Raw genomic sequence first — 13046 nt, 5'->3', positions numbered from 1 at the left:
ACTCTCCTCGCAGCGAAGAGCCAAGGTGGCGCAGTGGTTAAATGCAGCACTGCAGGCTACTGCTAGATCAGCAGTTCAGCGGTTCAAATCTCACCGGCTCAGGGTTGACTCAGCCTTCCATCCTTCCGAGGTGGGTAAAATGAGGACCCAGATTGTTGGGGGCAATATGCTGACTCTCTGTAAACCGCTTAGAGAGGGCTGAAAGCCCTATGAAGCGGTATATAAGTCTACTGCTATTGCTATTGCTATTGCCCTGAGAATGACCGTTCAGGTAAGCCAATGGTCTTTTATATTACAGTTCATAACAGTAGCAAAATTACAGTTTTGAAGTAACAACAAAAATAATTTTATGGTTGGGGTTACCACAACCTGAGGAAATGTATTAAAGGGTTGCGGCATTGGGAAGATTGAAAACCATTATATTAACACAAGGTGAATTAATTTGCGGTTTTTAAAAAGTTACTGAAATATGTCTTATAACACATCTATTGGTTAAATATTTTTGTAAAATACTTTTGTCCTTAATTTTTTATAAGTGCAAGAAAATTAACATGTGAGAACATCATTGATTATATTGGAACTTGGTTCTATACATTAGTTTGATTGTAAATTAAGGCAAATAAACACCTCCCTTCTAGTGCTAGAAATTCCCATCACTTTTATTATTGCAATTTTGTTCAATTCTATTTTATCTTTATTCTTAAGGAACTAAAAGAAGCTCAAGATGCTGCCGCAAAATTAAAAGAAACTGGAGCTCAGCCATTAGCAAAGGTAAGTTAGTCTATTGACTCTGAATGTATTTTATTTTATTGTAATGGTAGTCCTCAAGTTATGACCACAAGTGTGATCAAAATTTCCATTGTAGGTAATTGCAGCTGTAAGTCAATAATGGATCCAATGTTACAACAATTTTTAGACTGATTGTTAAGCAAATCACCTGGTCGTTGAGTCATGTTGTTGTTAACCAAATTCAATTTCAATGGGTGGTTTTTTACCAGAAATCAGTAAAAAAAAGATCATAAATCATGACCACGTAATTTTAGGACACTATTGTTAAGTAGAAGCCAGTCGTCAAGTACCCAAATTGTGACTATGGGAATGGAACATTGATTGTAAGTGCAAGGACAGGTTGTAAGCTCTTTTTTTCTGAGGCCATTATGACTTTAAGCAAATGGTTCTAAGTCAAGGACCAATTTCCATATATAACATTTTATTTTGCTGTTTTTGAATTAAACACATTTCAGCTCCTTAGTCAGATTTAATGGAACATATGAGTGATTTAAAGGGACACAGTGGCTCGATGGCTAAAAGGCTAAGCTTGTCGATCAGAAATGTTGGCAGTTTGGCGGATCAAATCCCTAGCACCATCTAATGGAGTGAGCTCCCGTTACTTGTCTCAGCTTCTGCCAACCAAGCAGTTTGAAAGCATGTAAAAATGCAAGTAGAAAAATAGGAACCACCTTTGGTGGGAAGGAACAGCATTCCGTGCGCCTTCGGCATTTAGTCATGCCGGCCACATGACCACAGAGACATCCTCGGACAGCGCTGGCTCTTCGGTTTTGAAACAGATATTAGCACCTACCCCTAAAGTCATGAACGACTAGCACATATGTACGAGGGGAACCTTTACCTTTTCTGAGTGATTTGCATAGTTTACCTGAAGGCACCCTTATACAATATTCTGTGCTAAAAATAGATGAAGGATCTTACCAAAGGAGGCCAAAAGTTTTGTCTAGCCCAGTCCAAACAGGTGGCCAGTTGTGGCCAGTCAAACATTTCCACTGATAAGACATGAAACTAACAGACTGCCTTTGTTTGCTATTCACAAGTCTGATTTAAGAACATTAAAGTGCATTTAGCTAATAGCTACATGCAAATTTTTTTAGAAATAATTGCACAAGGATACATAAATATTAATATATAAATATATATTCTTACATGAAGATATACATTAGATGTAAATAATAAACTAATGCTACCTACATAGCGGAGGAAAACAATGGGATTAAAGAAATCACATGCTTTATAATTTGTTTAAAAATAACTATAGAAAAAAAATCTGAAAGCGGAGCATGGAAGCTGTTCGCTGAGGATCGAACATGATGATTGAAATCGATGGAAATGAAGTTTCACAAAACTCATTTTGCTCCATATTTGTTTTCAATAGATTCTCAAAAAATTATGAATAAATTTAGAAATTCAGATTAGATGGTTTAACACCTGAAACTCTAGCAAGACTTCATAAAACACTTTGTGCAATGGTCATATCTTAAGCAAGTTTAAAAAACCAAATATTTGCAACTATTCACTTTATTACAAAATCATCTTTGTGGTTTTTTAACATTTTTTCATTCAGCATGTTCCAATGTATGGATGAGTCAGTTGGTGCTTTAAGTAATAAAGGATTGTTTTTGTATTCCTTCCTAAAGATATTCTTAATATCGAGTTTGATAAAACTGTGTTTGACTAAAGGCTACTGTTATCCTACATCTTTCTCAAACTTCAAATAAAGGCACACAGCAAGCAAGCACTCAGAAGTTAATGTCTAAATCCATGTATAACTCACCTGCTCCTTTGATGCTGCATTGGCTGCAAGAGGAATTTGCTTTCCTTTATTAATCAAAGCTATATTTGTAAAAGTGTGACATGTAGTGGGAAAGTCACACATGCTGAGATTAGCTGGACTGGAAAGCAGTCCCCAAAAGAAAGGAGAGAAATATGATCAGTTAATTATAATGTGGTAAATAGTTTTGAAATATCTCTGATTTGTTTTCAGATAAAAGAAGTAATGTGTTATCAAGACGTTTGTGTTTGCTACTTTTAAGAGGGTAACTCAGTAACTAATATATTAGTGTCAATATTCCGTTAAACATGCATTTCTAGTAAATCATTTTGTAGCATCAACTGCTTAGACTCACAGCTCTGGGATGCAAAAATCCAAACAGCCAATAAATGGCACAAAAAGCATACAGAAAACTAACTCTTTGCTGCCTTCTATTAACTGTCCTGATTTTTACAGTACAGCTTTTTATGTGAGAAGGTTAGTAAACAGAATTATCTGGTTACTTTGGGCTGTTATTCAGAGGCATACTGGAAACTGTACAATGAAGTTCATGAAGCAGCATAAGAGAAAATAGAATATAATTGTAGTTAAACATATGTATGCTTTGTTCAATATTTGTCTTCTAACATAGATTTAGCGAAGTAGCTGGAATTATGGGTAGATACAGTAGTGGGCACCTGTCAGGATTTCAAAAGGTTCCTTACATCTTATATTTGTATATATCTGAGCCATATTTGTACAAGAAAAAATATTTTGTATTAAAAATAAAAACCAAAGTAAGTTTAATACATTTTAATCAGCACAAGTTCTTGAGTTGCCTGATCCTTGTATATGTATAATTACAATTGTGTAATATATTTGTTTAGCTGTTGAACAGTGCAGGTCAATCAGGAAACACAGTTGTTGTTCTTCAGAAAGGGAAACTATTTTATTAATTGATTTATTATGTGCAATCAAATTGGTATTGACTCTCAATGACTAGATAGCTAGACCTCAATGGATGATTTGTCCTCAAACTAGGCCTTTCAGATCTTCCAATAGTGCACTCATTGCTGCTGCAATCAAATCCACCCAGCTTGATGCTGGTCATTCCCTTCTTTTTCCTACTACGTATATTTTCCACCTTTGTTCATTTATATGTATCCCACCTTTATTATTTTTATTTAAAAAACTCAAGGTGGCAAACATATCCAACCCACATTCTTCTTCCCATTTTCCCCACAGCAACAATCCTATGAGGTGGGCTGAGAGAGAGTGACTGGCCCAAGGTCACCCAGCCGGCTTTCATGGCTAAAACGAGTCCTGAACATGGTCTCCTGCTTTTCTGGGTCTGATGCTTAGCCATTATGCCAAACTACGTCTCCCTATAGACTTCTCAGGAGAACTCAATTATACCCAAAGTATGATCCTTGAGCCTAGTTATTTGGACTTTAAATGAAAACTCCAGACTGATTTGTTCTATATTTGTTTATTTCTTGGCTATCCATCTCTTCTCAGGGGTTTCTCCAACATCAAAGTTCAAAAGCATCAATATCCTATTTCTACAAAGTCCAACTTTTCTCCACATAGAATTATAGAGAAAACCACTGACTATTCAGTTTTGATCTCTGCAAGTATAATCACATTGTGACATCTAAATATATTGTCTTTATTGCTATCGCACCAAGTGGTACTCTGTGACATATATTGGAATTTTGCTGTTGACAGTCAACACTGAAAGGCAAAATTTTACATTTATTCAAGAAAAACCAAAATCACAGGTATAGAACAGATGGTGCCTGGCTCAAAGCAATAATTTTGAGAGGGATCTAGGGGTCCTAGTGGACAAGTATGAGATAGGAGTGTGCTGCAGCTGCCAAAAAAGTCAATGCAATCCTAGGCTTCATTAACAGAAGGATAATATCAAGACCACATGAAGTGTTACTACCACTTTATATTGCACTGGTGAGATATCACACTTGGAATACTGCATCCAGCTTTGGTCAGTACAAAGACTCCAGTGCACAAAAGAGCAATAAAAATGATTAGAGGACTGGTGGCTAAACCATATAATGAAGAGTTACAGGAACTGAGAATTTCAAGTCTAATGAAAGAAGGAGTAGGAATGAGATGATAGTATAACCAAAAATCAGACCAGGACTCAAAAAGATATTTAAAGACCACTGATCCCCCAGACAAGCACAATCCAGAGCGCACTGAAGGTGTAACCAATTTTGTTGTATACATGATGTACAATGACAAGAAAGGCTATACTATGTCTCCTTGAATGGGGACGAAATGTTGGCAACCAAATCGCCAAGCTCGGAGCTCAAATCAACAACTTCACTATCAACCCAAACTACTAATATACAAAGACATTTCATACAACAATATATTGGTTTTTCATCTTGAAGTTTTAAAACCACACTAATTTTCCAGTTCAGCTTCCTTCCTATATATTCATCATATAGGTTGGGGGGGGGGGGGATTAAGAGAGAATATATAGCCTTGTCTCGTTGTTTGCCAACCTGGAACAGTCTATTTTGCCATATTGTGAAAGGCAGGAATCCAGGCTGCAATTTCCTGTCTAGTCTTTAGGTTTCACACAAGGAAATATGATATTCTGGGATTGCCATTTTCTTAAGCACTTTCTACAGGTTGACATAGTTGATGCAGTTGAAGTATTTTCTATAATCAATGAAAAACATGCAAGCTTCTTTTTAGTGTTCTTTGGCTTTCTCAATTAACCAGCACAGATCAGCTATAATGTTTCTTGTTCCCTGAACAAGAAGCAAATATGAACATTTAGCATCTTTCTCTTGATATGTAGCTCTCTAACATACATAATCCTAAAAATTATTTTGCTAACATGAAAATTACAATTCAATCTAATGGATTGAATACGCTGTAGTTTTCCTTTCTTGATATTGGTACATAGACTTACCTTTTCCATTTTGTTGGCCACTGTATTCTCCAAATTTCCTGTATAATTTTGTTAGAATCTTTCTGGGTCTTTTTCTGTTGCTTCCATATTTGTGCAGATTTTTCCATCAATTTTGTAAACTTCCAACTTGGTAATGACCGGAATGCTGATTCAACAACACCTTCTAGTACTGGAGGCTCATATGATTAGCAAGTATTATTTTAAAGTTACCTTGAATGCTGCTATCTCTACTGTACATAATTTTAGTCCTCAATTTACAACTATTCATTTCATGACCAAAATCACAACAGCACTGAAAGAAGTGGTTTATGACTATTTTTTCAAAATTTACAACAGTTGCAACATGGCATGGTCACATAATTAATATTCGGAAGCGTGGCAACTCACATTTTTTTCAATGGCTCCACTGTCTTGGAGTCATAAGATCACCTTTTGCAACCTTCTGACAAGCAAAGTTAATGGGAGAAGACAGGATCACTTAATAACCATGTGATTCACTTAACAACTGCAATGACTTGCTTAACTACTGTGGCAAGAAAGGTTGCAGAATGCGGCAAAACTTACTTAACCACTGCTTTCTTTTAAATGGAAAAGTTGGGCTCAATTGTGGTCGTAAGTCAAGGACTTCCTTTATATTCCATCCATCTTTATTTCATATTCTTTGAACCACTTACTGTCCCATTCTTTGGCAGCAATCACAATATAATACAGGCAATCCATCATTTCTATTTGCTAAGAATGCCTCTCAGATTTCCTAGGATACAAAAGCATTTTTATAGAGCCATTTTTAAGAGCCGTGGTAGCACAGTGGTTAGAATGCCGTACTGCAGGCTATTTCTGCTGACTGCAGGCTGCCTGCAATTTGGCAGTTGAAATCTTACCAGGCTCAGGGTTAATTCAGCCTTCCATCCTTCTGAGGTCAATAAAATTAGGACCCAAATTGTTGGGAGCAATATGCTGACTCTGTGAAACTGTTTAGAGAGGGCTGTAAAGTCCTGATTCAGCTGATTCTAAGGTTAGCACCTCATTTAATTGCATTTAACTTCCTAATTGTTTATATATTTTAAAACTATCACACAGCCCTGATTGGCACCAGATGAGATACCTTGCAGGTATACTGGGAATCAAAGATACCAGCGAAGAAACTTAGAGTAATTTCTTTAGAAACCGAGAATGCTTTCTTTAACAAACCTTGGTTTTAAATATTCAACTTAGGATCTGTAGAAGACCATTGCTCTGATCTGAAGTTAATATATACACATGTTTGAAAGTAATATATAACACCAATAAAATTCTGTTGACATATATAATAGTTTAAGGCAGAAATAACTAACTTTTCCCCCTCTAAAGGGCCATATTCATTTCTATTGTTGCTTTGTTTTCCAAAGCCTGCAGTTAGCATCCTGTGTATAAAGTTCATCTTATTTCAAATGTGTTTCATCTACAACAGGAGGATATTATAGGCACCTAACAAATCAGATTTGTCCTGTGGAGTGAAAATTAAAAATAGTTTTTTTGCCCATTGTGTTCATCCTCCCACATTAGTTTCCTCATCTTACTTGCCTTTTTCATCCTAGCTGTGCATTAGCTTTTTATTGCTGTTTTTAAATCTTTTTTGTTACTTTGACAATGCTGTGACTAGACTAGACAGCTCCATTATCTTATAAATTGCCATTCAGCCTTTCAAATCTTGTTATTATTGTGTTTTATTCATTTCTAATATTTATAAACCATAAGAAGCAGGAATCTGTGAAACAGCCATCAAAGGATGAACAAAGATGAGAGCAGGTGAGTTTCCCTCGGGAGAATATTTGAGGTGCTAGGCAAGATCCACTCCCCAACACACACACACACACACACACACACACACACACACACAACTAGCCAAGCTTTGAAATGAGATTTATATCAGGGCTTAATGCCTGAGAGTTATTTTACAAAAGATCATTCATGTCTTAAATTGAAGGATTATTAATTGTATTTTATAGAAAGGCTCAGATCTGGAAGGAACAGTGAAAAAGGGCCGAAAAAAAGACACCAAAGGGAAAACTGTCAAAGAGACAGCCAGTAAAGAGGCAGCTCTTAAACCAAAAACCACCAAAGAAGCAGGCACCAAACAAGCAGCCGCCAAAGAAGCAGCCACCAAAGAAGCAGCCGCCAAAGAAGCAGCCGTCAAAGAAGCAGCCACCAAAGGAGATGGGACAAGTGAAATTTGTGATGAGGTATTAAGCTATTTTTCTAAGCTAAGACAATCCTGATCCCCAAATCACATCTTCATTCTCAGCTGCAGCATTGTCCTCATAATTTTTCTCAAAGACCTTTGTAACCATAGGGCAAAATGAAGAGGGAGCAAGGAATTTTCTGTTTTTCCTTGGGGTTATCCTGACAGGTGGCACGTTCCACACTTCATTCCACTAGCATTCCTCATTAGGTGTTCAAATTGAGAAATTACTCTAGAGCATGGGTCTCCAACCTTGGCAACTTCCTCAGCCAGCTAGGGAATTCTGGGAGTTGAAGTCTGCCAGGCTTAAAGTTGCCAAGGCTGGAGATCCCTGCTCTAGAGAAGATGCATCTTTTCTCTGGACAAAAAACCTAAAAGTGAGTTTAGGGTAAGATTTATTGGTTTTGTAAGGATGTATTAATCAGTTTAATAAGCCACAACATGCAGAAGCTCTGTAATCATGTTTGTTTGTTCGTTTCATTTATGGGCCATCTATCTTATCTCATGCTCTGTCTTTTCAATAACTATTCCCTCTTTGTCACAGTTTTCAGTTAATCACAATTTCCCATTATGTCAACTCCCCAACTGCTTTTCAGTACTAAAATAAGCCAGAAATAGAAATTGTTTTAGACAGGTGTGGTAACTGTAATGTCCTGCTTGGACATAACTGAAGTTTTGTTGTATAATTACTGCGAACAAAGGAAGAAATTGGCAGAATAACAATGGAGAATATATTTAACTCAGTCGATATGCTAAGCCCTCTTTCTCTCTCTTCAAACTGGGCCAGCAAATGAACAAAAATATAAACTCTTTTAGTTAGAATTCAATTACTGGCCACTGTACCTATGGGTGGAGCAGCTAATGACCTGGTGACCTCTACAATTCTAACAAGACCAGTTAGCATTCCAGAGACTCTGGAAGTTGGAAGCAATGTTCCCCACTAGGGAAGCAGGACCTAATAACAAAATCAGCATTACATCTCTGAGGCGTAAGTCCCATCTACGGTGGTTCTCCTCTTACCTCTCGGACAGGTCGCAGTCGGTGTTGGTCGGAGGGCAGAGATCGACCCCTAGGCCCCTGAATTACGGGGTGCCGCAGGGTTCGGTCCTGTCCTGTCCCCCCTCCTGTTTAATATCTACATGAAGCAGCTGGGTGAGATCATTCGACAGCACGGGATAAAATACCATCAGTATGCGGACGATACACAGTTGTATCTGTCCGCCCTGTCCCAATTCAGTGAAGCGGTTGACGTGATGTGCCAGTGCCTCGAGGCTGTTAGGGTCTGGATGGGGGTTAACAAGCTTGTACTCAATCCGGATAAGACCGAGTGGCTGGTGTGTTTCCCTCCTACTAATTGGCCAAGTTTTCCATCTCTCAGGCTGGGGGGTCAAAAAGTACGCCCCTCAGACAGGGTTCACGATTTGGGAGTCCTCCTGGACTCACAGCTGACTTTCGAACACCACTTGTCGGCTGTGACCAGGGGGGCATTTGCCCAGGTTCACCTGGTGCACCAGTTGCGTCCATACCTGAACCGGGAGGCCCTCACAATAGTCACTCGTGCCCTTGTGACCTCTAGACTGGACTACTGCAACGTGCTCTACATGGGGCAGCCCTTGAAGAGCATTCGGAGACTTCAGCTTGTCCAGAATGCAGCCGCGCGAGCGATCGTGGGTGCACCTCGGTTCACCCACGTAACACCTATCCTCCGCGAGCTGCACTGGCTGCCTATTGATCTTCGGATACGCTTCAAGGCGCTAATCGTCACTTATAAAGCCCTTCATGGTATTGGACCTGGATATTTGAGAGACTGCCTGCTGCCAATTACCTCCAATAGACCGATCAGATCCCACAGATTAGGCCTCCTCCGAATTCCATCCGCCGGGCAATGCTGACTGGCGACTACCCAGAGGAGAGCCTTCTCTGTGGCTGCTCCGACCCTCTGGAAAGAACTCCCCATGGAGATTCGAACCCTCACCACCCTCCAGGCCTTCCGCAAAGCCCTTAAAACCTGGCTGTTCCAACAGGCCTGGGGCTAAAGAGCTTTTGCGCGCCCCCCCCCCCCTCGAATGGTATGGTTGTGTGTTTTTAAATTGTGTATTGTTCTGTTCGTCTTTTTTTTATCCCTTATCTGTACCCCTTTCCCTGACTTGGATTGTGAGCCGCCCTGAGTCCCCTTCGGGGAAAAGGGCAGCATATAAATGCAATAAATTCAATTCAATTCAATTCAAATCTTTTTTGTCAATGAGACTGCAGATAGTTAGGAGAGGGCAGTTTTGATGAAGATAGTAAGATCTGGTAGATGCCCTTAGTTATTGCCATTTGTAGACAGTAGACATCATACTCCTGATCTTCACAAATCACTACCTTTTTCAATAGCATTCGAACTAATCTGTTTTTACATGACATCTTTTTTTATCTAGAATTAAAAATACTTTTAGATTTTTAAACAAGATGTAGGTTTCTGAATAAACCTGCTGTACATACTGTAAGTACATACTGTTTTCTAAGGCTTTTGTATAACCCATAGTCTTCTCAGCTGCTGTGTATTTTTGGTTAATAATTACATTCAGTAGTTTTAATGTGGTGTATGGTAGGTAGGTTTTTTACTACAGGTAGTCCTCGACTTATGACCAGTATTAAGCCCCAAATTTCTGTTTTGGAGAGATATTTGTTAAATAAATTTTGCCTCATTTTATGACTTTTCTTGACATGGATGGTAAGTGAATCTGACTTCCCCATTGGTTTTGCTTGTCAGAAGATCAAAAGAGGTAATCACAGGACCTCAGAACACTGCAACCATCATAAATATGAATCTGAATTTTGATCATGTGACCATGGGGATGCTGCCAATGGTCGTAAGTGTGAAAAATGATTATAAGGCACTTTTTTCAACGCTGTTGTAACTTCAAACACTAAATGAACTGATGTAAATCGAGGACTACATGTAATGGCTCCAATTCTAAGGGAATTTGGCCATGGAGATAAATTTTTTAGATAGATTAGGAAGGTAGGTAGGTAGGTAGGTAGGTAGGTAGGTAGGTAGGTAGGTAGGTAGGTAGGTAGGTAGGTAGGTAGGTAGGTAGGTAGGTAGGTAGGGTAGGTAGGTAGGTAGGTAGGTAGCAATAGATAGATTGATTGATTGATTGATTGATTGATAGAAGATAATCTTAAATGAATAAATATTTCTCTCTGCTCAACTGTTATAACTGTGTTCAGCATTTTCCATACATCCATAATTAATGCATGGTTCATATGTGTGTGTGTCTGTGTCTATGTGCATGTGCTGCAAATTATATTTCAAAAGGCAATGGCGGCTGAGAGAAAAGCATTATATAATGAAATAAAAAGGCTTAAGAAAGCTGAAGAGGAAGCAAGATTGCAAGCACTAAAGTAAGTGACAAGAATGTATGTATAAGACAATCATGCCATATTTACATGGCAGTACGGGCGGAGAAATCTGCGCATTTTGCTGCCCTTATTGCAGCCACTGAATCGCGCCCAGCCGCCTTGTTTAGAATAACCCGCTCCCTCTTGAAAGGGAGGGACGCGGATGACCCTTTACAAGGTAGAGCTGAGAAATTTGTTCAGTTTCTAACGGATAAAGTTGCTCAGATTCGGACAGACCTGGACTCCAATTGCATGGTACCAGCCGAGGTACCGGGGGAAGGTCTTGAGCAGAGCTTATGGAGCGAGTTTCAACTTGTCGCTCCTGAGGAAGTGGACAAGGCCATGGGAGCGGTGAGTGCCTCCACTTGTATACTGGACCCCTGCCCCTCCTGGCTGGTTTCGACCAGCAGGGAGGTAACACACGGCTGGATCCAGATGATAGTTAACACCTCTCTCTGGGAGGAATCCTTTCTGCTCCTCTTAAAGGATGCGGTGGTGAGACCCCTCCTGAAGAAACCTTCTTTGGATCCAGCCATTTTGAGCAACTATCATCCAGTCTCCAACCTGCCCTTTGTAGGGAAGGTTGTTGAGAAAGTGATGGCCTTTCAACTCCGGCAGTCCTTGGATGAAACCGATTATCTGAATTCCTTTCAGTCAGGATTCAGGCCTGGCTACAGCACAGAAACTGCTTTGGTCGTGCTAATTGATGATCTCTGGAGAGCCAGGGATAGGGGTCATTCCCCTATCCTAGTGCTCCTTGACCTCTCAGCGGCCTTCGATACCATCGACCATGGTATCCTTCTGCGACGGTTGCAGGAGGTGGGAGTGGGAGGCACTCTTCGGTGGTTCTCCTCTTACCTCTCGGACAGGTCGCAGTCGGTGTTGGTCGGAGGACAGAGGTCGACCCCTAGGCCCCTCAACCATGGGGTATCACAGGGTTCGGTCCTGTCCCCCCTCCTATTTAACATCTACATGAAGCCACTGGGTGAGATCATGCGCCGGCACGGGATTAAATATCACCAATATGCGGATGATACACAGTTGTATCTGTCCACCCCGTGCCAACTCAGTGAAGCGGTAGAAGTGATGTGCCAGTGCCTGGAGGCTGTTAGGGTCTGGATGGGAACGAACAAGCTTGCACTCAATCCCGATAAGACTGAGTGGCTATTGATGCTCCCTCCCAAAGATGGTCCAGCTATTCCATCACTCAGCCTGGGGGGTGAAATTATACACCCCTCAGAGAGGATTCGCAATTTGGGAGTCCTCCTGGACCCGCAGCTGACTTTAGAACATCATTTGTCGGCTGTGACCAGGGGGGCCTTTGCCCAGGTTCGCCTGGTGCACCAATTGCGACCCTACCTGGACCGAGAGGCCCTTCGGATAGTCACTCACACACTCGTGACCTCAAGTCTGGACTACTGTAACGCGCTCTACATGGGGCTGCCCTTGAAGAGAGTTCGAAGACTTCAGCTTGTCCAGAATGCAGCCGCGCGAGCGATTGTGGGTGCACCTCGGTACACCCACGTCACACCTATCCTCCGTGAGCTGCACTGGCTGCCCATTGGTCTCCGGACACGCTTCAAGTTGCTAGTCGTTACTTTTAAAGCCATTCATGGTATCGGATCTGGGTATGTGAGAGACCACCTCCTGCCAATTACCTCCCTAAGACCGATTAGATCCCACAGACTAGGTCTCCTCTGAATTCCATCTGCCGGCCAATGTCGGCTGGCAACTCCCCCGGGGAGGGCCTTCTCTGTGGCTGCTCCGGCCCTCTGGAACAATCTCCCCATCGAGATCCGGACTCTTACCACCCTTCCGGCTTTTCGCAAAGCTACTAAGACCTGGTTGTTCTGGCAGGCCTGGGGCTGTTGAATCTTCCAGCCTCATCCGAGGTATGAATGTTGCCGTATTTTTAAATTGTTTGTCTTTTAACTTTTATTTTGTACCCCCCC

General features: G+C 40.7%; 1 protein-coding gene across 1 annotated transcript in view; it reads left to right on the top strand.

Annotated features, from left to right (window-relative positions):
• CUNH10orf67 (chromosome unknown C10orf67 homolog) overlaps positions 1 to 13046 on the top strand; it is an 84318-nt gene that overhangs the window by 58148 nt on the left and 13124 nt on the right. The window contains exons 12-14 of the mRNA XM_014067034.2: positions 706 to 771; positions 7475 to 7708; positions 11012 to 11097. Of these exons, the coding sequence (XP_013922509.2) occupies positions 706 to 771; positions 7475 to 7708; positions 11012 to 11097 (386 nt within the window). The remainder of the gene's footprint in view (positions 1 to 705; positions 772 to 7474; positions 7709 to 11011; positions 11098 to 13046) is intronic.

This window comes from Thamnophis sirtalis, unplaced genomic scaffold (genome assembly GCF_051295495.1).
Source record: "Thamnophis sirtalis isolate CommonGarterSnake01/CBP01778 unplaced genomic scaffold, rThaSir2_p1.2 scaffold_4, whole genome shotgun sequence".
Taxonomy (NCBI): domain Eukaryota; kingdom Metazoa; phylum Chordata; class Lepidosauria; order Squamata; family Natricidae; genus Thamnophis; species Thamnophis sirtalis.
Note: the sequence above shows the minus strand (reverse complement) of the source record. Positions and strands in the feature narration are given on the sequence as shown.